Genomic DNA, 23,075 nt, shown 5'->3' with positions numbered 1-23,075 from the left:
GTGGAGGCTCGTTCGCAGGAGGATTTCGCGGTTTCAGAGAAGTTCGCGATCGGGGTCAGGCACAGTAACAGCAAGAGTCAACCGCAGGTAGGGATTTTGGGCCAATCCTTCACCTTGGAGAAGAAAATAAAGAAGAATATGAAATCAAACATGCACAAATCAAAATGAAAAAGGAGGAATGCCAGACGTCAAGGAAGACAAGACAGCTCATCCATGCGCGGGGGAAAGGGAGGCTGGCACTGGCATGTCAGTTGTAAAGTCTCATCACCTTGTCCCTGCCAATGTACTACTACATCAGCTTCGAGTCCAATGTAGAGGTGGTCGACGTCGACGTCAGAGGTGCAAGCCACAGTCAGGCATCGAGGATCCATGGCGCACTGGCATCACGGCCCGAGAGCAGAGCGAGAAATCATGACGAACTCGCGTGGAGAATGGAGCGAAGCCGTGGGTCTTGACCGAAGATGGTCTTGTTGCCAGCACTGCTACTGGCTGGAGAGCTCGTGGCATTGTGAGCAGACAGGGATGAGGTCGAGCTCGAGATGGAGACGGGCGGGAAGTTCAAGCCAAAATGTGGAGAGCGAAGCGAGGCATGCAGTGAGAAGCGAGAAAAACCGGTTTGTGGCTGAACTCGAACACGGTTCAAGTTGCGAATCTGGCTGCGAAAAGTGCAGTCACGTGTAGTCACTTTGCTGAACACAACTTTACTAGGTACAACATTGTAGCTTTCTAGTACGACATATTATGCAGTGGTACCAGGCGAGGTAGCGTTGCAGTTGTCTACTTTCCGAGTCTACTAGCATCGATCTCCCAGCCACAATCCAGAAGTGACACAACGGGAGAAACATTTCCCCAGGAGATGGTTGGAAGGAGACCCATGGAGTTGTACGGGGATATCAGAGTGGTCAAACGCCCAAGATTGACCTTCATCAACAGTATATACAGCGTAGTAAATATCTCGTAGATATCTGAGGTATGTACGATGACTTCCTCAGCTGTCCAAACTTCTGTACCATGGCATCTCGAACGCCAAACGAACATCCAGGTGAGATTCCCGCAGAACCTCTCTCATAGTAGCTTCCCGACTCACTTCTTGCCTTTACCCTTTCCTTTTGTCTTCTCCTTCTCCTTGTCGGCTTCATCCTTAACAAAGCCTCCTTTAACCAGAGCTTCTCTCGCAACCTGATTGATCAGTCGAAACCGATCCGGGCCCAACTTGACGCCTCCATACCATCTCGTGACGACGACCAGAACGTTCCAAACGTCCATCAACTGCATGAGATGCAACAATCTGCCGCCTGCGGCAGTCTCACCGTCATCATCGCAATCTTGAATCGTGGTCATTGTGGAAGCAGGGCCATTGCCTTTATGTTGCTGCGACTGCGACGACTGAACATTGCTGCCCTGAATCCTCCAGGCAGTTATATTATGAGTAGCCCCCGCCACCTTTTTATTCGTAGCCAGCAGATGAGATATCGAGTCCATGGCCTCAGGCAATGACGAGACAGGACACGCTCGTGCGACAAAGGTCGATTTGTTCACCGTCAAGGGCTCCGACATGGTCCACGCCGGAGGCGTTATGGTCGAGCTCGACGCGGCAGCTGTGGGATCAGAAGCACCAGTCAGAGTCAAATCCATAAGCTTCTGGTCCAAGCCATCATCGGTGGTGGAAGGAGGAGAGTAGTGGTGGTGTTCATGCTCGGACCTGTTCGTAGCATCTTGGGAGTAATTTTGAGCCGAGCCATGCTGCTGCTGGTGTTCCTGCACTATGGGTCCAGCTTCTTCCACCAGATCAAATAGACACACCTGCCCAGGCGTCCAGACTCGTCCAAGCACCTCCCGCAATACCGTCACCGCCGCCTCCCCTTCGCCTTTTCCACTGCCTCCTGTCGATTGTGTCCCGACGATCGTGGGAGGTACATCGGGATAGTCCCCGGGGAAGGTCACAAGGAAGGAAAACGGAAGATCTGGTAGTCGCAGAACTGCGGTGGTCGCAGCCTCGGTGGGATTGGCACTGGAGCCGGAGGTTGAGCCGTCGCTTTCAACTACGAGGGTTTCTGGATTGTAAATCGCGTTCAAGGCTTCCAGCTCGTCAGCAAGAGCCGCATTCGAGGTTACAGCGCCATCTTCCGAAGGCATGAGGGAGGCATGGCAATCAGACAATACAATTCAGTGGTTGACCCTGCAAGTATTCGGTTGACTTGCCTAGCAATACTACAACATTGTAGTCACGGTGCTAGTAACGACACAAGAGCTTGATTATCTAATCTCTGACTATTGTGGTAGCTGCGTTTGCCTTTTCACACAGGTTCGAATTCTCTCAGTTCATGATCGCAGTGCTCAGATATTTCTTTTCGTCCCGGCTGAGTGGTTTTGTCCATTAGTACGGTAGCTTTTTGGGCCGTATCTGCTCTTTGAGTCTCTTCCAAAGATGTGTGCAGCCGTCCAACATACGCTGGCGTTCATCCGACTCCTCAAGTGATGCCACGAGATAGTCGTTTTTGGAGCGAGGTACAACTTTGGTCTTAACGTCTCTTCGGCTAGGTAGCCGGCGTTTCTGTTCATCGTAATGGAGCTTGAGGATTACCCCCGTTATCCAGGCTATCGAGGCTTGCCGGTGCGATCCAAGTTCAGGCTGACCAAATTCAGGCTTCGTGGTTAGCGGTTTGACGCCCGTCTCAAACTGCCAAAGACGTTCGTCAATTTCGTTCTTAAAATCCTGCAGTTCGCTCTGAAGATTCTGCACTTCACCCAGAACATATGCCATTTGTTTCTTGAGCTGGTCCATATCCTGCCTGTCAGTAATTATAAGGTGGTCGATGTAATCCCAATCATCGATTCTGGATGTGTGCGTCGTGTCTGCTCTTGATGGATGAACAACTTGAAAACCTGTTACTGGAACTTGAGAATTGTCGCCGCCGCTCTGTTCGACGACGTCCGTGATGTGGTCTTTTGCTGCTTCAGCCATGACGTTGTGAGAAGAGATAGTATTCGCCTAGAGACTGAGGGAGAGGATTCTTATCTTCCTCGTCGTTGTTGAGACGAGCTCATCTTTGTGATGGTAACCGTGAAACCATCACGGCAGGCATCCGGCTGTCCTTTGGGATCGCCGTCGGACGTCCGTATCTGCGTCAAATGATCGGCAGATTAGTGAGGGTATGTGACTCATCGAGGCTCCTCGAGCGCTGAGGTTGTAAAGACGTTGAGGTGAAGGGAGATACAGTAACTCGTAAGAAGTTGGGGTTTGAAGTGTTTACGGAGTTTTTGCACATTGCTGTGCAGTGGTACTGAATATGCCTGAAACCCCAAGCGACCTCTCCCAAGGCAGGTACCAGTGTCATCAAACTATCTAGTCTTCCATGTAAACGTCCCAGTCCATGTCATCTATGTATCTATGCAGCAACTCTATCAGCATCCAGATCAGTAACTCATTCCAACAAGCACGGCCCTCTTCGCAATGTCCTCATGTGCATAACTCAACCCACACACGCCGCCGGGCTCCAGCATCATCTCTAGTCTATCGCTCAGCCCAAACCCCAACCATCTCTTGACAAAAGCTCTCAAGATATGGCCATGAGCCACGACCAAGACATCGCAGTTCCTTTGACCGTTCTTCATTCCTTCGCCCTGCAGAGCCGTGATGCGGGAAATGATACCGTCCAACCTCGCCGTGACTTGAGCCGGAGCCTCGCTTCCGGGCCCTTCACAGCCATCGCGCCAAATATCCCACGGGTGGTCCTGATCTAGACCTCGTTGTTTGCGCAAGTCGCGGATCTGCCCGGTCAAAAGTCCTTCATAGTCGCCGTAGCCCCATTCGGCAATCTCCTCGGTGATTTCGGCTTTGTCTTGCAAAGCCTGTTTGGCCGCCGCGGAGCCCTGATCATCGATCTGCTCCAACAGTAGTTCGAGTGTCCGCGTGGCTCGCTTCCGTGGACTGCAAATGACCTTTGCCAGTTTTGCCGGGTCAATCAGTCGTCCAGGCCCGAAGACAACCGATGCAGTGTGTCGAACCTTTTCCTCTCCCTTTGGCAAGAGAGGAATGTCCGTGATGCCGGTATATCGCCCATTTTGAGACCATTCGGTTTGTCCTGCATTCAAGTTTGTGGTATGAGTGACGGTGTTCTTGACTTTGACGCTTTCCTCCAAAAGATATGACTTGTCCGATGTCTCCTCTCGCCTGAGGCAGAAGCTACCACATTGTTGTGGGGTGAGTCGGGAGTTCAGCTTACCATGACGCATCAGGAACACTCGAGGCGTTGCCGCATCTTTTTCTGCCATCCTGGAAGGTGCCCCAGTTGCGTTGTGTTGCGCAGCGCTTGGCCCACTGCACGTTCAACAGCTCTCGTTGGCAAAAGGCCTGATCCAATTTTGACCTAGGATGGGCAAGCTTGTAAAGTTGAAAAGCTTCGATTGATCCAGATTGGGAAGATGAATATCCTTTTTAGAACACCCGGCGATCTTGCAAAACAAAACCAAAAATATAAAAGATCCGACCGTGCAGATGGCTGTATTCTCCAGACTTTGCTCTACAAATTGAGGACAATGCACCAGCCCCTCTAGTCGGAAGGCACCATGTTGTTTATGAACGTGGTTGACAGGTTTGACATTAAGCCCCTCCCAACAGATATCGACAACAAGATACTGTACAGATCTCAGGAGCAAGCAGCCTTGGCAACGGTCGCCAGTATGTTCTCAGTTACCTGCAAATTTGGCCTGATAAGAAAGGTAAGCTGTCAGTGGCAGTGGGCCCATCCACACCAAACTTCAAGTCCTTAGTACCTCTCAAGCTCTTGAAACAACTCAGAGCACGTCTCACCCATCATTTGCAACCGAGCGATGCAAAAACATGATGAACTTTTACCTCCCGTCTTCAAGGAGTGAACTTTGACGCGAAATGCGAGATGGAACTTGGCGACTCAAGGTGCGATCAATGCCGACAACGGCGATCATCTGGTGTGCCAGTGCCAGCCAAGTCCCCTCCAAGCTCAAGATCCCAGATCTAGATCCAGGTCCAGATCTACGACTGCATCTCCGCCTCCGCTCGGATCGGCGGGGAAGATACAGTACCTAGGTAGGCTAAAAGCCATCTGATTACGCGCACTGGCAGGCAGTGATAACAAAATGGTCAGAGACGAGCGGCCATGACCAGACTGCTTGCTCTGCAGTGCTAGTATCTGTCTAACCAGAAAGCTGAGACATCCAAGCAGCGATGATCGTGATCTCAATCTCTTTGATCAGCTTTACCGAGGCTCATCTCTCGGCATCCAAGTCTCTCGAGGGAAGAGACCGGGGCCAGGGTGCCTACTATAGTAATGACATCCAAGTCGGGGGTTGAACTTGAACTTTTGCAGTTGAGTTACACACCCACCCATCCATCCTTGAGCCTGGCATGCCGTGCCATATTACCATGCTTTCGATAAGTATCTGTACCTGTACCTCCAATTGCTTTCATCTCAACTCTATTGCGTTCCGTATGGCTCCTAGTGACCACCCCACAATAGAAGATACCAAAAGGGAAAAGGAAACCCGAATCCCCGTCGCGCCCACGCCCTTGATGCGTTTTGTTTGCGCAAACTGCGCGCCTCCATTTCGACTCGACAAGAGACACCGCTGTGATGGTGTGCAGTGGTGTTTCTGTAGTCAGGTTTGTCCACATACTTTTCATTTTTCTCTTCCCAAGCCCCCCCAGAAAATCCTTTCCCTCACGTCGTAAGCAAGTCGTCTTTCTTTCTTCGTCCGTTCATCCTCGTCCGAAATTGAATTCACATTCAAAGTTTCGTAATCCCGGTCGAGGTTTCATCCCATGTGCCATAGCACCCTCAGACCAGGCAAAGGCACTCTCATTCACTTAGATAGTGAAGGCATGCCAATCCAAGTACCTTAACTTTACCCATCCTTACGGAAAGGTGGCTCAAGTACTCACGCTCTTATCAATCATCCACGTCTTCCCATTCGCCTCCTCCTCGACAATGAACGCCGTACTAACATACTCGCTCAACGACCGCCACCCAGGCCACAGTTCGCGCGCAATATCAGTCAATTTCCCCGGCTTGCCGGCGGCGGCCTTGCGATCGTGACCGTGACCGTGACTACCGCCCATAGTAGCACCACCACCACTTGTAATCGTGTCGTTACTCCCTTTCCGACGAGAATTGTACTCAAAATCCGGGCCAGGGAAATACGGCGCGTTATAGATGCCAAATAACACCTCGATTCCGGCCAGTTGTTGGCGGTAGACGTTGGGTATGGGGACTTTGATCTCAATGTGTTGGTCGAAGACGTAGCGGCATGGGCGCTCGAGGGCGCGGCCGAAGATGTCGCAGACTTGAAGGGGGGTGAGGTTTTCGAATGCTAGAGGGATTCTGACGATACCATTGTTAGCAAATTCCGACTTCGGAAACAAGATAGGATTTGACGAGTGAATGAACCATCACCAAACAGAGACACCGCCCGAGCAACACCACACCGAAACATCATGTCCGAGTCATCTTTCCTAGCCACAGAAAGAAAAGAGATAGACAGAAGAGAAAAGCCAAAACAAAGCGAAGCAAAAAACTCTCCAGGATATCAACGGGATTAGTGGTATGCTCACCTCTGACCAACCCACTTCTTCGGCCCATCCTTGAGTACCTGCAATACCGCGGGCCCAACATCATGTTCCGCATCGAGCCAAGGCAACTTCGTATCCGGATGAAACGGCGCTCTCCACTCGAGGGTCCCATCATCCTTGAAATCCATACAAAACAACGGATACGGCAAACTCGTAAAGTTATTATTGTAAATACCCGCATAGACGAACGTGGCCGGGAGACCCAACTGTCGAATATAATTCTCGACGGTGAACTTGCACGCCCATAGGGGCAGAGCAGGCCAATTCGGATTATGGATCGAATGGTCCGGCATACTCGAATAAACAAAATGCTGGATGTTGCGCCTTTTCGCGGCGTCCGCGAGCGCTTTGCCGATCTTGATCTCGTCGCCGGCCAGGTGGATGGTGTTGATGAAGGCGAGTTGGGCACCGTTGAAAAGCTCGTCGATCAAGGGCTGGTTGTCCAATAGTCCTCCCTCGAGAAGGGTCACGTTGGGTAACTCCGAAAGTTCTTCGGCGACCAGACCCTCGGTCGAGTAGACTTGTGCCCGTACTGCATATCCAACTGCCGTCACGGCCCGGATCACCGAGGCTGCTTGCCGTCCTGTCCCATTGACAATGGCGATTGTCTTTTTCGGTTGGGGCATGTGGGTGGAAAAGGGGCCTCTTCAAATGTTGGAGGTGGTGTAATATACCTGGGAGGATGCGCGCGCGAGGTACTACCTAGGTAGTAGTAGTAGGTACCCAGAAAGAAACTCTGCTGGAGTTCCAAAATAGATCGTAACCACAACAATCGAGACACACCAACAACAACAATAAACTAACAACCACGATCAGGGAGGGAGAGGCCCAGAGGCAGCGGCAGGAAACATTTGTTGCGAGAGAAGCAACACGTAAATAAAATAATTGACACAAAACAAAGAGTAATCACACCATAGCGACATGGGCTTCAAGTTCGACGTTCGAGTTGTTGAGGACATCCATGTTCAAGTGGTACTGTAGCAGCAATAGCAGTAGTAGTAGTAGATGATACTATGTTACTAGAGAATATCGCCATTCCTGCCACAAAAGGTAACAGAAACTCGACTGGATTCTCTGCCGTAATACGGTTCCAGTGAGGACCCTTGGCTGAGCAATTTCTGCGGCAGCGTTTGCGAAAAAGTCCATCACCAAACCTGATGCAGCCTATTCCTTTACGTAACCGCGATCGAACGTTGGCCGGCGGGGTGCTGGGGCCGTTCAGCAACTCGAATTTGCACGGGGCCGAGAGTCCGGCGACAGGAACAATCAGGAGACAAAAAAGGGCCGCTTGGAGCCTGCGATACGCTCAGGAAGACAAATGACAGCTGGTCCGAAGTTGAGTTGCACAACATGAAGGGGGGAGGGCGGGAGGTGAAGGGAAACGGTTGTCGTAGGTTGACGGCCGGAAAAAAATGCCCTTCGACACAACTTGAATGCAACACTGGCACTGACACCAGGCACAACTTGGACCGACAAATCGAATGCGGGGGCCGGTGGAAAGGCGGGGGATGACTATCTCATCATTAATCTGTCTATTATTGTTATCCTTTATCAATCGGTCAAGGGTCGACGGCATCAAGTCGCGTCCAAAGAGAGGAGGCCTAGCCTGCCTGGCCTGGCGGACATCGGTGTAGCGTCTTACTGAGAGAAAGCTGGCGTCAATGGCACCTAAAAGATTCATAATAACTGGTTCCCACTGGCGACGTTGAGGCGGTAAACTCGAGAGGCAGCAGTCAGCGCAGCAGTGGTCATTGTGGTTGGATCGGCCTTGAGCCTGACAACTTGAAAGCCAGGGGCACAATAATCTGCCAGGGGGTATACCCTTCAGGCAGGTGTAATCGCTGGGCACGGTGCATCGGTTCGATGTCGGATACCTCCGCGGCCCCATCAAGAGAGATCATGACCTGGTGGATTTTTTTGAGCGGTCTGTTCACCTCCGGAAAGCAATGTTCGGGCGGCAGGGCACTGCTACTGCTACTGCCACGGGAGGTCGAGGCACAACAGAGCAGCAAATCGTCTTCTTTCGTAGCCGGCGTGGTCCTGTTCTGTTGTTGTCTTGCTCCTCCTGGTCTTTACGCTAGTCCAATGATACGTGGGTGCCACAGGTCATGTGTTGGATTGTCTGGAGCTTAGTAGTTGTGTTTCTGGGCATTTTACCCACTGGAGCTTGTATGGACTTCCAATCACTATCCCAGACGCCTAGTCGACGTCCAGGCCGGTATGTCTCCAGACCTCTGGTCTCTGGCTTGCATGCAGTCTGGCGGTGTCTACCTCTTCCGGGTGGAGATGTGCGCCGGCCTGTCGAAGGAGCATTACGTGTGGCAGGAGGCCGGCATTTGCAGCTACAAACAAGGGTGTCCTGCCCGAGCCTGTATGGTTGCGCAGATGAACTGACGCTCCTAATGATAGCAGATACCGCAGGACGGCAAGGCTAGGTCCCGTGGCCGCCAGATGGACAGGAGTGTTGCCGGAATAGTCTGGCCGATTCATAAGTTGATCGTCCTGCCGTAACAGCTCCTTGACCTTGTCGATGTCTCCGCTGGCGATCGCATATGCAATGGCGGTGAGTTGAGCAACAGGTGACGACAGCTCGCCCGTTGGATGGCTGAAAACGGTTTCCGAGCGTTCCGTGAGCTCGCCTCGAAGGGAGATGGCCATGTTTCTGGCCACGGATTCCGGTGTTGCTCCCGGGAGGGACAGCAGATAGGCCAATTTGGTTAAGGCAGCTTCGCTTGTCATGTCACCACCGGCGACCACCCCAGCGCGGCCAAGAGCCATTCCTGGCGCATATAGTGGATTGACGCTGCCCGTGAGACATTGAGTGACATTAACAATTACAATGCCTCGTTGCACCGCGTCGGCTATGACCTGGATCAACTTGTTGTCGTGCCCACTAGGCGCATTCCCGGCGCCAAAAGTCTCCAGGACCAGCCCTCGCAGACCTTCTGTTCGCAACACTGCCTCGACCATCTTAGGCTTGATGCCGGGAAATATTCTTAGACATGCCACATGATGGATGTCGAGATCTGGTTGAACGCTGAACGGCGCAAGTGACGTCGGTCGGGTAACCAGATTCCAGGCCACTGACGTTTCTACTGCTGTGATTCTAGCCAGTGGTGGGAGGTTGGGAGATGCAAAGGCGTCGAAGGCGCTGGCGGATACCTTGGTGCTGCGATTTCCCCGAAATAACGTCGAGTTGAAACAAAGGCATACTTCGGGTATCATGAAGTGCGCAGCAATGTCGAGTGAGTCCAGCAGGTTGTCTAAAGCATCGTTTTTGCGCTCTGAGAATGGCACCTGGGATCCTTCTCCACGGTGAGTTTGGATGCATCCCAATGGGTTTCCTTCAATATAGGACTCACCTGTGAGTATAATGGGCTTGCCCAGATTCTGTAACATGAAACTCAGTGCTGAACATGTGTAGGACAGACTGTCTGTGCCGTGAAGAACCACGAAACCGTCGAAAAGCTTGTAGTTCCGATAGATGCTCATGGCTATTTGGTCCCATCCTTTGCTGTCGATGGAAGAAGAGTCCAGTAGCTCTTCATACTCTAGCACCGCATACCTGCAGTAGAGGAGCAGGGTGGTCAGTAAAAGGACGTGAAGGACTTTGCATGAGGAGTACTCACCTCACACGTTTCCCGTAGACACTGGTTGGTGTCCTCAAGCATTGCAATTTGCCCAGGCCGTCCGCTCCGTCGTGGAACATGACTTCCATGGGTTCAAGACTTGATCCATCGTTGAACTCGGGTCGTGGAGCCATGCACCGGTCCAGGAAATTGCGGGCTGGTACGAGGCCATCCGGCGACTTCTGCATACAAATGGTACCTCCTGTCATGATGACCAGGATTCGGGCCTCAGGAACATAGCCTTGTGACATATTGTCGGTCGCTTCAACACCGTTAGCCAAGTGTCACACAGATCTTGCAACCGTCAAGTACATACTCTGCCTCAAGGGACTGGTCGATTCTTCACTCGCTCCTGTTTGTCTGTGAGCCCGATTCGGTTATCGACGTAACCCAGCATTCTCCGACCTACCGTCCATGCTTTAAAATTCTCCTGCTGCAGCATCGAGGTCAAGCTCAAATTTTTGAATTAAGGAGCGTCTGATTATAAAAGTATTAAAGTCATATTTCCCAGAGGATGAGGACCTAAACCTTGTACCCTGGTGGAAAATTGTATCCGAAGGTTAATGTTTGCGCGCTACTCCATGACCGCGTTGATGGAAAGGGTACATTTCCGCCGCCCGGACGCCTTGTAGATCCGCCCAGACACGGGCGGTCCACAAGCAGTAAGTCCAGGCACGTACCAAGGAGTATTGGAGGGGCGTGCCGGGATCCAGAGTTTATTCTTGCGAATTAACTCGATCTGATGGTTTCTGCCTGCATCATGTTTGTCGTTTGTTGCCCGCAAAGGCCTTTTTCTTTCAAAACGTCCATTTTAGTTTTTGAATCCAGGTCTGTAAACCCAGTGGTGGTGAGCTTAATCTTCGGCAGTGAGCCTGCAACTCGCATGGGCTAAGGGCGCCCCTTGCAGTGGTGGCGCACCCGTATTGTTGATCCTGGCCGGCTTGAGCTAAGTCTGAGAAGCTGGCAACTGGATCAGAGATATGGACTAGGTACTTAACTTAGACCACCCTCTTTCTCTAACATCTTGCTTGTTTCCAGTGTTCGACAACTGACAGCTCCTACTCCCATTCGCAAACGCAAACGTGGACGCCTGCCAGGTGTCTTCTTTGTAATGCTTTGTTCTGAGCTGCTGGCTTCTGATTCTTGGGCTGCTACACTGTGTCTGGAACACAGTCACGCAAGCAACACTGCCATGTTGACATATGCAAGCCTGTGGCTGCTATTCCGGTCTCAGTGGCAGGTCCGGCAGGCATTGCTCTCCGGCTTGCAATCTGTCTCTTGAGACGATGCGCTCCAATTGCATCTCTTTGCGGCTGCCTCTACACCACACTGAGCGCCTGTGGAAATTAGTCGACGGCAACCTGCAGAAGCAATGACAAAGAAGTGCCATGCACACGTGCAACAACAAAGAAGTGAAAGGGGAAGAGAGAAGCCAGACAGACCTCTCTTTCTTTGTGCTTTGGCACTCTTCCAGGATTCAAAACAGGAAGCCAGCAGACATTGAGATTTCATCTGGGCGCTCACCCATGGTTCAGCAACCACTGCAGGATCTGAGCCTAGCCTGGCCCTTGCATGCTGCATTGATGATGCATGTTGCAAACGAATGACCATGTCTGTAAGATGCGCTCAGGAGATTTGTGCCTCATCATAGTGCATTGAAGCTGTCTGTGTCTTCCGCAATGAGTTTCCTATTCCCCGTGGTTTTATTGTTTATCTAGGTAGTGCTGCTCTGTGTTGCAAATCCGTGAGTTCTCTTTCCACTGTTAGTATGTCGTCTCTTGCTGGACACCGTTCGGTTCACTTGTTGGCTTTGACATTGGCCATTGCACCCATGATCAGTCTTGAGCCCCGTGATTCCCATCCCTGTGTGTGAAGAGGAACAAGATGAACATGCGCACGTGAGAGAAGTTGGGAGAATTGCTTTCGGGGAACCCTCCCGCCGCCCAGGAGCAGCCGATTGCTCCTGAGGGACGCAGTGTGAAGAGTGCAAGAGGGTGACTGAAGGGCCAACAGATCAGCTGGAACTCAGAGGCTCAGCTCGTGTCAGAGAAACGGGTCAGAGGACGGAGAGAAGGTCGAGGAGGATCTCGTGCACTTGCTCCTGGTGAGCATCGCAGCTCGTTGCATTGTCACCGACTGGAGAGCAGTGTAGTGGTGGGCAAGTTATCAAGACGCCGGCCGGATCTTGTCTCTTCTGCTCTGTGTTGGAACATAAAGTCTCGACAAGAAAGAATCGCGACAAAGACACTCTGCAATTCTGGCACCGCCAACAAAGAATTGCCTGCGTTTCTAAAGTAAGCACTCAGCACTTTCCCCTTGACTGCGACCTCAACTGACTTACCACACGACCTCAACTCTTCCCTCTTCCACCCACACCATCACCATTCATCTTCCACCTCATCCCCAAGGGCGCGAACCGCCTTTATCCTTCTCCGATCTACCCTTCTTCGCCGGCAGTGATTACCTCTCCTCTCTTATCGACATTCGCTCGATATCAACTCTTTATCCCTGATTCAATCCCTCACCACAACAACCGATCTTAACCCCCAGTACCTTATCGACATCAACCTCTCTTAACCAACCTTGACAAGACACACTCTCATCGTCATGGCTATCCCTCGCGTTAAGCTCAAGTCTTTCGCCCTTGGCCCTATGGTCCTCTTCATTACATTGTTCCTCTACGTCGCTCCTGCTCATGCCTTCTTCCGTCACTTGTGCTTTGGCGAGCTGGGTAATGGACGTGTCGATCCTATTATGGCACCAGGACAGGCGTCGCAACATCTCCATGTCAGCTTTGGCGCATCCAGTGAGTATGATTGAGAATGTGACGGACAAGTGAAAGCTGACCATGCCGCAGACTTCGGCCTCGACCCTACTCTCGACGACTTGTTGTCCTCCAACTGTACGAGCTGTTCCATCACACAGGATCACTCGGTCTACTGGGCTCCGCGCATGTACTTTGAGCACTCCAACGGCACATTTGAGATGATTCCAACCTCTGGAGGAATGACCGTGTAAGTTGAGAGTCAGTTATATCTATCAAATCTTATTTGCTGACAACTTTAGCTATTACTTTACCGAGAGTGGCATAGCCAATGTTTCATCCACTGCATTTCCGCAGAACTTCCGCATGATCGCAGGAAACTCTGTCAAGCGTGCATTCTACGGCCCTGATCCTGACCCTCCTATGGCAAAATGGACTGCGAGCGACATGACTCAACAGGCCCTGATGGAGAAAGCACTTGGCTTCAACTGTCTCAACTACAGCAGAACCCCGGAAGGCGCATTGGAACATCATGGTATGCGCGACAAGAGCTTTATTGATGCCACGTGTGCACAGGGTGTGCGGGCAGAGATTGTGTTTCCATCCTGCTGGAATGGCAAGGATCTTGACAGTGACAATCATACCACTCACGTCGCGTATCCTAGCGAGATCAAATATGGCATATGCCCTGAGGGATATCCCGTTAAGCTGCCGATCTTGTTCTACGAGACAATCTACCAGACGGATCTCTTTGCGGGCATAGACGGCCGGTTTGTGTTCTCCAACGGCGACCCTACCGGCTATGGCTATCACGGAGACTTTATGTGCGGCTGGGAGGAAGGTGTCCTGCAAAATGCCATTGACAATACAGTTTGTACTGGTCCCACCAGCACTGGTATTCAAGAGGCTTGCCCCATATTCTCGGTGCAAGACAGCTCAGCTGCTGTACAGTGCAAGATGGAGGTTCCAGAAGTCTTACAGACTGAGCCGATCAACATGGTCCAGGAATTGCCAGGAAAGATGAAAGTGCAGGCAGGACCTGAACCGGCCACCATGCCCGGTGCCGCCGCACCAACTGCAGCCTCACAAACCGCCAATAGTACTGTGTCCAACGCAGTCGCGCAGCCAACTTCTAGTCTGTTGTCTGTGTCTGCGACAGTTGCGGCTACTATATCCTCCAATTCAAATGCGACCACTCCATATTCAACAGTTGCAGGTACCCAGACGACTGTCACCACAACCTACATGAGTGGCAGTATGGAGGTGCATGAGATTCTGGTGGAAGATATTGTTACAGTGACTGTTACCGAGGTCGCAGCTCAAGCAGCTCCCTCCGCAGCGGCCCGTCACAAGCATCGTGGCATTCACCGAAACGGTCATGCAATCGGACTGGTTCGGCCTTGAAGGCTGGTGACCAGGTTTCCGGATGAGTATAACTTGTCAAGGTGGCGTACTTGGGTAGTTACAAGCCCAACTATGTCTTGGAAACGACTCGTCAAGAACGGAATGATGCAACGATGATAATGACCTTTTCTTTTGCACGATGAGGTGCCGGGAGCACCATAACATTCAACAGACATGAGATGATGACATTGCTCGAATCAGGACGGAGATGGCTGATCAATTTGGTGAAAGAGAGCTGGAAACTTTCATGGTCAAGCTGAACATGAGAAAATGACCCGGGGATGGACATTTTGTGAGCTGTAGCTGGTGACAAATGAACAATGATTCAATGAAAGGTGTCTCATCGTAGATCGTAGAGACCTAAGACGTGAAGCATTGTGCTGGAGTATAAGTCTATGGGTGCGTAGTGACAGGCTGCCTTCCCTTGGTGCAGCCTTTTCGACCGCTGGCTTGACGAGTACGTTGCAGATTCAGTCACCTTTGGAACTTCCTCAACATGAGCACCATTTAACAGAGATGGATTCACAATAGGTTGTGGATTGTGAATTTTGAGCTGTGAACAGTGCAGTTGATGGATGGGTGCAGTGGTAGTACATGGATTTGCGTCTTGATAATGTGAAATCTGCCGTATAAAATGCTGTTCAGGTATCGGCGGAGTATGCTGCCACTCTGCGCAATCTGATATTGGACGCAAAATGTCTCATCGATGTCATCCAGCTGCCGGGCTCTCCGACGGGATACTGTACTAGTACTTGTCACGTTCTTCAAGTTTATCCTTGACCGGATTGCTACTAGTACTAGCTGTGTGCACTTCGTCTCACATCTCATCTTGGGCCGATATACAAGGGAAGGGAGTGATTCAGGATCGATCCAGACAGGGTCCAACTTATCCACCCGCGGCGGCTTCGTCGGACTCATCAGTCCTCAGTGGAGACAACACATTGATTCAGAAGAACCAAGCTCAAGCAGCCAAACACGACTACCGTGTTCAGGAATATACTTATATCGTACCAGCATTGGGATCCATCTGGTTCCCCAAGACCAGCCAAGGTTCAAGATCAGGCATCAAATCAAAGCCAGAACCTCGACTCGGCTCCGCACGGTCAAATTCCATCTCGATCGCCTTTATCTCACTCGGCGCTCTGCTTCGCTGCATTTGAAACAAAGTGTAAGCCTCTTCAGAGAAACTCAAACAATGTCTTCCGACTCGCAACCAAAATCAAAAGGCAAAGACGCAGCCTCCATCATCGCCGCAGCATCTCGCCCCAGCAAACCGGCACCCCAACACACATCGTTCAAAAACGACGACAAGAAAACCGTCTGGTGCGAGACGCAATGGACGAACTTGAGCATCCAGGCCAAAAAACTCGACATGCCGACTCTGCCTTACTTTGATCCGGAGACCATGTTGTTGAGTAAAGAAGTGAATCGGAAATTGTGGAATCAATTGGTACGTTATGATTTGAACCAACCAATGTCACTTTCTACTACTTAACCTACCTACCGTCTTTTTGTCCGCGTACCAATTCTTCATTGTTGCCCTCAGTCCTCTATACAGACATTACGTGGCAAAGCTACAACCCAACCCGTGCTACTGGTAACTACCTACTATTAGCTATCTGTTTACCTACCCCGGCCTCCCCAGCAAGTTCAATTCATGCCATACTATTCCCCGACAGTAGAGCCACGACATCAGATGTTTTCTTCCTTCGAACGCATATCCAACCCACTTCACATCAACACATCAAATGAAACCATAGACTAACAGGTATTCTGATCCCTTCGGATGCTTTCAGAGCAAATTATGGAACTATCTTGGCCCCGACCGCGCACCGTACGCCACTCCCATCCTCCATCCTGGTGGCGAGGTCAAATGGCACTCCTTCCTTGACGGGGATCTGGGCTCTGAGGCCGAAATCTACGACGACGCTGTTGACGCCTTTATGAGCGATGCTCCAAGACCAGGATGGTATGATTTAACTGGCTGAACAAAAAATGAAAAAGGCAGACAGAAAAACAAAATTGGGCAAAGGCTCATGTTCAGCTATCATGTGCACTATGGGCTACATCGTCCTGATCATTCTCGGTCATGCTGCCGCTAAATACATGCTCAGGGCTAAACTTTGCCTTATCACCCTCGGCAGGACAACTCTGGGAGACATGCTCGGATACACCCTCTGTCCAGTATTGAACATTCGCCCTGATAAGCCTGTAGCTCTGAAATATGTTCCGCCAACAGTTGGTGGCTTCAATCTCTCTTTCCATGCGGAGAGCCATGTCAATTGGATTGCTGGCCGTGATCCGTAACCCCTACGGCACATAGGAAGAACTTTTTGTTGATATTGGATAAGACATACAATGTGCATGATCGGAATAGGATCGTCTGGTAACAAATGCAGCAAGATGAAAGGCCAAGAGGTGCATTCAGCCAATGCGGATCGACTGATGGTCGTAGTGCTGAGGTTGTCGTGTCCCCTACCCAGTGGTCATGCCAGTATTCCAAGCCATGGGGGAGTTACTCCATGTTTGTATTGACAAGTCGTAGAATACCTTCATCTTGAGCACAGATGACCAGTAAGTAAATGAGATAATCGGCAGAAGCCACGACGACTGACGCTGAGGTGGCTTAGCGGAAGCGAGGCCACTGGCTGCGTGGTTGGCCAGGTGCACCAAATGGATTGACAGCTGCTCCAGGACCTGGACGAGTGACCGAGTTGGGATTGCAGCAGAGCATGGCAACACGAGAACCAAATTTGGAGCCGCGAAGAGATACCATGTGCTTTCGAATATGGATGGCAACTTGCTCGCGCTGGTGATGATGAGTGTTCATCAGGATCCATTGGATCAAGTAATTGCCATACTGGTCACCCGCAATGTCGATAAGAGGGATACGTGGACGGTCTGGGTGGGCGGTAGTGATGACTCCAAGATATCGATCCAAGAACTCCGGCCCTCCAATCTTGAGACACTTCTCCACCACCTTGGATGCGAATTGGTCAATGCTGTAGTTGTAGGAATTGGCAAGGATGTGGTCAATGACACGACGCTTGTCCGGTGGGGAACCGTGCTCGCACAAGTGCTGGATGCACCAGTTTCCGAATTGTCCATGTGCAATCAGATCAATGTTGGCAATGACCTCCTCAATGGCAGGGCGCTTTTCGTCTTCGACACAGTTCTCAAAGATGTTTTGCACAACAAGGCTGCCGGTCTCGCCCAAGGCGACCTCGTGCCACATGCCTCGGAGAGCTTCGTTGACCTTCAACATGATCTGTGGTGGCTCACCGCTCCAGCGAAGTTCAAACAGTTTCTGCCAGACATGACAAGCATAGCGATGGATGACAGTGTCGGGAATACGACGAAGCAATTCTCGCACCATGTCAGCCTTGTGATCTTCCGGAACAGAATCAAACGCCTTTTGAATGACGTGACAACCGAAAGGGTCCATGCTGAGCGAGATGACATTCCCATGGATGGCATTTGCAATAGCCACGACTTGATCCGGAGTGCCATGCTCAAAGCATCGTTGAACCAGGAAGTTTCCGAAGCGATTGATCATGAGAGGGTATGCTTGGTTGACAATGGACTCCACAATTTCAAACTTCTGTTCGGCTGTGCCGACCTTGAGCTTCTGTTGCAGGAAGATGCTGGCTTGTTGATCATTGTTACAGACAATCTTGTCAACGATGTACTTCCAGTCACAGGACACTGATTTGTCAAGAAGACGCCGATAGTTCATTGGCTCAAGCGGTGTAACATAGGTCTGACCGCTGACTGCTCCAGACTGTCGCATTTGTTAGCAAAAGGCCAAGGTTAGACTAGACCCGAATGACTTACTGGAAGAGGCCATGGATTGCCCGCGCCGTGAACAGAACCAGTGGGAAAGTCGGGTGCAGCCGGGGTGATTGGTGTTGCAAGTCCTCGTTGATAAGAGTATTGCGCAGGAAGTGCCATGGGACTGATTGGTGGCGGAGTAAGAGTAGTTGCGGCAGAGGGGAAGCTACCGTATCCAGCCATTGGATCAGTGATGTTCGAGTTGATGCGCAACTGTCCAGCATTTCGTCTCATGCCGACTGATGCATTGTACGGCATCATCTCAGAATTTGCACGCATGTCGTAACCAAGAGGACCTGCCGCTGCTGAGAAGTTGCGTGGTTGGAAGCTTGCATCTGCAGGGGAAACAGTGGCTCCGTACACTCCATTGTAGGCTTGACCAGAGAGGCGGGCATCACGAGGGTTGGTGTAACCTGCCGCAGGGGCATTTGTAGCCAAAACATTTGTCATGGATGCAGAGGGATTGTTCCAAATGGCCCTACCACGTCCGTAGTTACCAGCACCAAGAACGTCAGCTTGCTCGGCACGTGGCTCTTCCTGAGCAACCCAAGTGTCGGTACGTGATGTGAAGGGACGAGCAGAAGCGTTGAAGGCACTCTGTAGATGTCCAATGGTCTGCTCCGATATGTCATTGGGAGCTCCAAAGTCGACTTCAGAAGGAGGACCCATGGCCTGATCCATGGTCTGCTTCAGGTTGCGGGTCTCAGCCAATTCAAGCTCCTGGCGAGTAATGACCGATCTGGCGGCTTCCAGTTCTTGCTTGACACGCAGCATTTCGGCGAGATCGACTTGGCCTGCGAATGGGGCATCTTGGCTTGCACCAGAGTTTGCCATTTCGATGTGACCAGGGCCACTGATCCTAAAGTTAATAGTGGGCGCTTGATCGACGATTTTGCGGGTATCAGTGTCTAGTGCGTTCTTCAGCTCCTTCTCTTGTTCCTTCAAGGTCTTGTTCTGGTCTTGCAGGTTGTTGAGTAGTTTGTTCAGTGTGCCAAAGTCAGCCTGTTGAGTCTTGTTCTCGGTGGGAGCCGTAGGTTTGCGAGAATCATTCAGCTTGAGGCGAGAGAGGATGTCCTCCATACCGGTGGCGGTGGTAGACTCTGGGTGTTCCATGCCAACAGACTGTAAACGATAGAGTCAATAAGATATTCACAAAAGGAAGACAACAAAGCCAGAAAGTGATAACCCACCTTGTCCTTGTGCTTGGAAGGCTGCATGTTGTTGAGCTTGTCAGAGTGCAGAACTGCGAAAGGGGGACGGATCGAGGTCGAGTGGTGAGAATTTGTGGCAGACTGCGGACGCGTGAGCAAGGTGGTCATCAATAGAGATCGGTAGAGCGGATGGAAAAGTCTTACAGAACCACGCACATCCTCGCTTTCCTCCCGTACCATGATGGTTGGAGTCGACTTGCGACTCATCCTGGGTGACCCTGTGAATACCAGCCCAGCCATGAGAGAGTCAAGTTCGAGAACACCAGAATGTTGACTGATGTCGTAACATGCACGATATCCAGGAATAAATCAACGAAGGTCTGGCCGATGACAAGGGCCGTCGAGGCGGTGGTAGGGGAACACGAGATTGCCAGCAAATGGGGAGATTTGGGAGACAATCAGGATACCTGCGACGAAGAAGAGAGGAATGGAAGTTGAGGTGTTGAAGGTGGCAGGAAGTGGAAGGAGGAACAAAGCGTGCAGGGTGCTCGCGTGAAGACGAAGACAGGCAGTGAATTGCAGGCACAAGCACGAACAACACAGGCAGCTGCGATATGTCTTCGCGTTACCATTCCTTCCCTCTAAGTTCATCTCCGCGACAATTCAACCTCACTTTAACCTCACGAGACTCTCACCGCGCAGTAGTAAAGGAACAAAGGAGCAGTTCAATGTATCACCTAGTGTTAGAGCTGGTGGACTCCAGGAAAACAACCACCAACTATGTGAAAAACAAACATCGCCACAATCAGCCCAACAAAGCAGATCTTGCTTCGACCCAGAAGAACCCTTCCTCTTTGTATGATCGCGTAGTGGTGCGACTTGAAATCCCATGCTTCGAAGACCCTATGGAAGAAATGAGGCAGACGAAATCGACCATTTATAGTCGAAGAACCCCAGCGCCGCAGTCCCCGAGCTCCCCTTCCATCGTGCTTCATTCTTCAAGATGACGAAATCAGGCTGACCTGCACCAGTAAGCGTGGGGACCAGCCTTGCAGCTTGCCTCGTTCCAACTCCGTCATGGCCCCAAACGATGAGTTCTAGTCTTTCGTCAGGAAGCGGTCGGAGCCAGACTCCGCCCATTCCAGGCGTGAGAGGGATTCGTGCCGTTCCTCCAGTTCTCAACCTCAACGAAAGGCTGCTCTGCCCAAGCTGCACGGGAAAGGAAGCGAGATGTGCAGGGGGAGTGGTGTGCCCCGAGCCGACCACGATGATATTGCCTTCTCGCTTCAAAGCTTCCTTGTATTTGGGGCAGGGGAGGATGTTCGAGTCAGCCCCATAGTATTGCAGAAAGTTCCGGCTTATCTGAATTGCAAGTGGAAGAGCATCGTTGGAACAATAGATAATCTCAACGACCCCTGCGGTCCGGAGAATTGAGTCAAGGAACCCTCTTTGGCGTCCACATCTTTGTTCTATATTCCTCCAACCCTGATCGGCCAACTTGCTCCATACATTCGACTCGGACTTCACGAATGAAACATCCTCCGTCACCACGTCGGTACGAAAGAGATAAGGCATATTGTCGAGTAGGATCTCATCAGGCGGATTGGAAATTCGGCCATTGAAGTCAACATGCAACCGGCGGACATTCTCGGTCTGGATGTGCCAGCGGTTACTGGAGTCGTTCACATTGGTGGTGACTGTTATCTTGCCCAATTTATCTGGGGTCATCAGTTGGTCGATTAAAATCCCATATTTCGAGCCTAAATCATGTGAGTTCGGCGCAACGAAGGCAAATTCGGCAGGGGCAGTGGCACGGAAATTAGAGCCATTGAGGCAGTCAAGGTAAAATTGCATCATTGGCTCAGTGGTCATGACTCCCGTGAACCAGTGTCCCCGGCCTTGTAGTTCTGTGTAATTGACGACTTGACCGGCTTGTGCAAGTAAGGTGTTCATGAGGCGGGAGTGGTAGGCGGGAACATTGTCATCCTCGGAGCCATGCTGCTGGAAGATAGGAATCCCTGCCAAGTTCTCTGCCAGTAACTCATGTCGGAAACTATTCCTCGAGGTTTCAAGGATCCTGGCTTGGAGAGGGTCTGCTTCCGTCCACAGCATGTACGGAACATAATTCTCAATGGAAGAATATCCCGAGGCCACAGCAGCACCAAGAACCCGATCCGGCTGGTGAGAAGCAAAGAACCAAGTCCCTTGTCCACCGTTGGAATGACCAGCGATCAGCATCTGCCCAGATGTGAAGCCAGCACCGCGCCACGAAACATGCTCCATCCATTGTGGAATTGCTAACAGCGCAGCTTCAATATCAGCAAATCCCCAGGTATGCCAGTCATCCCCGCTCCAGGGACTCATTCCCGATGGTGACAATATCCATACAGGAAGGTCATGGGCAGCATCAAACATATGGCGAGAGAGCGGACCGTCCGTGTCGACACCTGCACCATGGAGGTTTAAAAGCACAGGGTAAGACTTGTTGCATACTTGTTCAGACATAGTCGGTGGTGGTCTTAGTGTCGCATAAGACACAGCGCCACTAGGATGCAAAAATGTGATCTTTTGCGTGGAGGTATTGCTGACGTGAGTCAATGGGATGTGGAAAGTTATCTGATGATGTGCCGCAGGGCGCACAGTGTAGAGGACCTTGAGCTCGAGGGCTTCTCCCAAGCTGTCCAAGGACGTGAGGTTCATCTGCAACGGACGTGATTGACCTGGAGCGATGCGTATCGACTCTTCCAGCACGTCCACACTCTTTCCAGGTACGGTTGCAGTGACATGGCGGACTTCAACCCAGGAATTGGCATGATTACTTACGGTTATGCTCCCAACGTGAGTGCAAAATCTACCTGAAACCACGTCAGGTATCACCAAGCTGTGGTTTAGTATCCCCAAGGGAGCCGATACCACATGGGTACTCAAAGTCGCCCGGAAAACAGGGGGAGATATACCGCCCATCGAACGAATATCGCCTGTGAGACGAATACTGATATCGTTGGAGCCAGGTCGAAGATCCACGACAACTGGTGCCCTTTGAAAGCCATAAAAGTCTCCGCCAAATACGTGATCATCATTAATCCAAAGTTCGAGAACATTTTTTGGCTGTAACACCACACGCCGGAAAGCGGTATCGGCATTCCAAATGGCGCCCTTCACCCAGCCCTGAAATTGAAGAGAAGACCAGCCATAGATTCTCTGAAAAAACTGCCAATCAACGTCTGGAAAGTCAACGGCCACCTCGACAGAAGTTCCCGCATCCGAAGCTACGGTAGCGAACGTTCGGTTGCTCCATCGGACAGTTGCCCCTGCGGTAAGAGGGCTGCGATAAAGAGCTTTATCGCTGGAACTGAGTGACTGGATCCCTCCATAGAATTCGACAGGGTCGGCGCCCCAAACAGCCTCTGCATAGATGGTCAGATGGCTGCTTTAGAATACACTGCCGGAGACCTAGACAGTCGTACCTCGAGTGCCCAGTCTGAACGGCCCAAGTACATCCCAACTGCTAAGAAACGTTATCGGAGCGTGGGAGAGGACCTCGTCGGCATCGAGAACGCCTTGGGATACCGCAGTGCATACATAAGCAATATGGAGGGTTACACAAAGGAAAAGCTCGTGGCAGTAAAGCAGTCTCATTCTTGTGCTACATTGTGAAGCATTGAGTGAGAGCGATTCGCTTACGACGG

General features: G+C 51.3%; 9 protein-coding genes across 9 annotated transcripts; 2 read left to right on the top strand and 7 right to left on the bottom strand.

Annotated features, from left to right (window-relative positions):
- Nucleotides 1-1,083: 1,083 nt before the first annotated feature.
- On the bottom strand, nt 1,084-2,136 carry HMPREF1120_03368 (uncharacterized protein; the record flags this gene model as incomplete). The annotated part of the gene is made up of 1 exon (XM_009157436.1): nt 1,084-2,136. One exon carries the CDS (start codon nt 2,134-2,136, stop codon nt 1,084-1,086), a length of 1,053 nt encoding a protein of 350 aa, XP_009155684.1.
- Nucleotides 2,137-2,377: 241 nt separating this feature from the next.
- On the bottom strand, nt 2,378-2,965 carry HMPREF1120_03367 (uncharacterized protein; the record flags this gene model as incomplete). Its single annotated transcript, XM_009157435.1, has 1 exon — nt 2,378-2,965. The coding sequence occupies one exon, from the start codon at nt 2,963-2,965 to the stop codon at nt 2,378-2,380; it is 588 nt and encodes a 195-aa protein (XP_009155683.1).
- Nucleotides 2,966-3,417: 452 nt separating this feature from the next.
- Nucleotides 3,418-4,275, bottom strand: HMPREF1120_03366 (phosphoglycerate mutase; the record flags this gene model as incomplete). Its single annotated transcript, XM_009157434.1, has 1 exon — nt 3,418-4,275. One exon carries the CDS (start codon nt 4,273-4,275, stop codon nt 3,418-3,420), a length of 858 nt encoding a protein of 285 aa, XP_009155682.1.
- Nucleotides 4,276-5,908: 1,633 nt separating this feature from the next.
- Nucleotides 5,909-7,233, bottom strand: HMPREF1120_03365 (nitrogen metabolite repression protein nmrA; the record flags this gene model as incomplete). The annotated part of the gene is made up of 2 exons (XM_009157433.1): nt 5,909-6,359; nt 6,590-7,233. The coding sequence occupies 2 exons, from the start codon at nt 7,231-7,233 to the stop codon at nt 5,909-5,911; spliced, it is 1,095 nt and encodes a 364-aa protein (XP_009155681.1).
- Nucleotides 7,234-8,806: 1,573 nt separating this feature from the next.
- Nucleotides 8,807-10,652, bottom strand: HMPREF1120_03364 (L-asparaginase; the record flags this gene model as incomplete). The annotated part of the gene is made up of 5 exons (XM_009157432.1): nt 8,807-9,912; nt 9,970-10,172; nt 10,237-10,498; nt 10,553-10,588; nt 10,646-10,652. 5 exons carry the CDS (start codon nt 10,650-10,652, stop codon nt 8,807-8,809), a joined length of 1,614 nt encoding a protein of 537 aa, XP_009155680.1.
- A 2,191-nt stretch (nt 10,653-12,843) lies between these two features.
- HMPREF1120_03363 (WSC domain-containing protein) lies at nt 12,844-14,404 on the top strand (the record flags this gene model as incomplete). The annotated part of the gene is made up of 3 exons (XM_009157431.1): nt 12,844-13,042; nt 13,094-13,250; nt 13,303-14,404. 3 exons carry the CDS (start codon nt 12,844-12,846, stop codon nt 14,402-14,404), a joined length of 1,458 nt encoding a protein of 485 aa, XP_009155679.1.
- A 678-nt stretch (nt 14,405-15,082) lies between these two features.
- HMPREF1120_03362 (uncharacterized protein) lies at nt 15,083-18,732 on the top strand. The gene is made up of 2 exons (XM_009157430.1): nt 15,083-15,854; nt 16,201-18,732. Exons 1-2 carry the CDS (start codon nt 15,111-15,113, stop codon nt 16,390-16,392), a joined length of 936 nt encoding a protein of 311 aa, XP_009155678.1. The 5' UTR covers nt 15,083-15,110; the 3' UTR covers nt 16,393-18,732.
- HMPREF1120_03361 (uncharacterized protein) lies at nt 17,031-19,626 on the bottom strand (the record flags this gene model as incomplete). The annotated part of the gene is made up of 4 exons (XM_009157429.1): nt 17,031-18,185; nt 18,239-19,357; nt 19,426-19,527; nt 19,591-19,626. The coding sequence occupies 4 exons, from the start codon at nt 19,624-19,626 to the stop codon at nt 17,031-17,033; spliced, it is 2,412 nt and encodes an 803-aa protein (XP_009155677.1).
- Nucleotides 19,627-20,289: 663 nt separating this feature from the next.
- On the bottom strand, nt 20,290-23,025 carry HMPREF1120_03360 (uncharacterized protein; the record flags this gene model as incomplete). The annotated part of the gene is made up of 2 exons (XM_009157428.1): nt 20,290-22,793; nt 22,854-23,025. The coding sequence occupies 2 exons, from the start codon at nt 23,023-23,025 to the stop codon at nt 20,290-20,292; spliced, it is 2,676 nt and encodes an 891-aa protein (XP_009155676.1).
- Between the last annotated feature and the right edge of the window lie 50 nt (nt 23,026-23,075).

The sequence above is a fragment of the Exophiala dermatitidis genome (genome assembly GCF_000230625.1).
Source record: "Exophiala dermatitidis NIH/UT8656 unplaced genomic scaffold supercont1.3, whole genome shotgun sequence".
Classification (NCBI taxonomy): domain Eukaryota; kingdom Fungi; phylum Ascomycota; class Eurotiomycetes; order Chaetothyriales; family Herpotrichiellaceae; genus Exophiala; species Exophiala dermatitidis.
The sequence above is the reverse complement of the archived record's forward strand: the minus strand, read 5'-3'. Positions and strand labels throughout refer to the sequence as shown.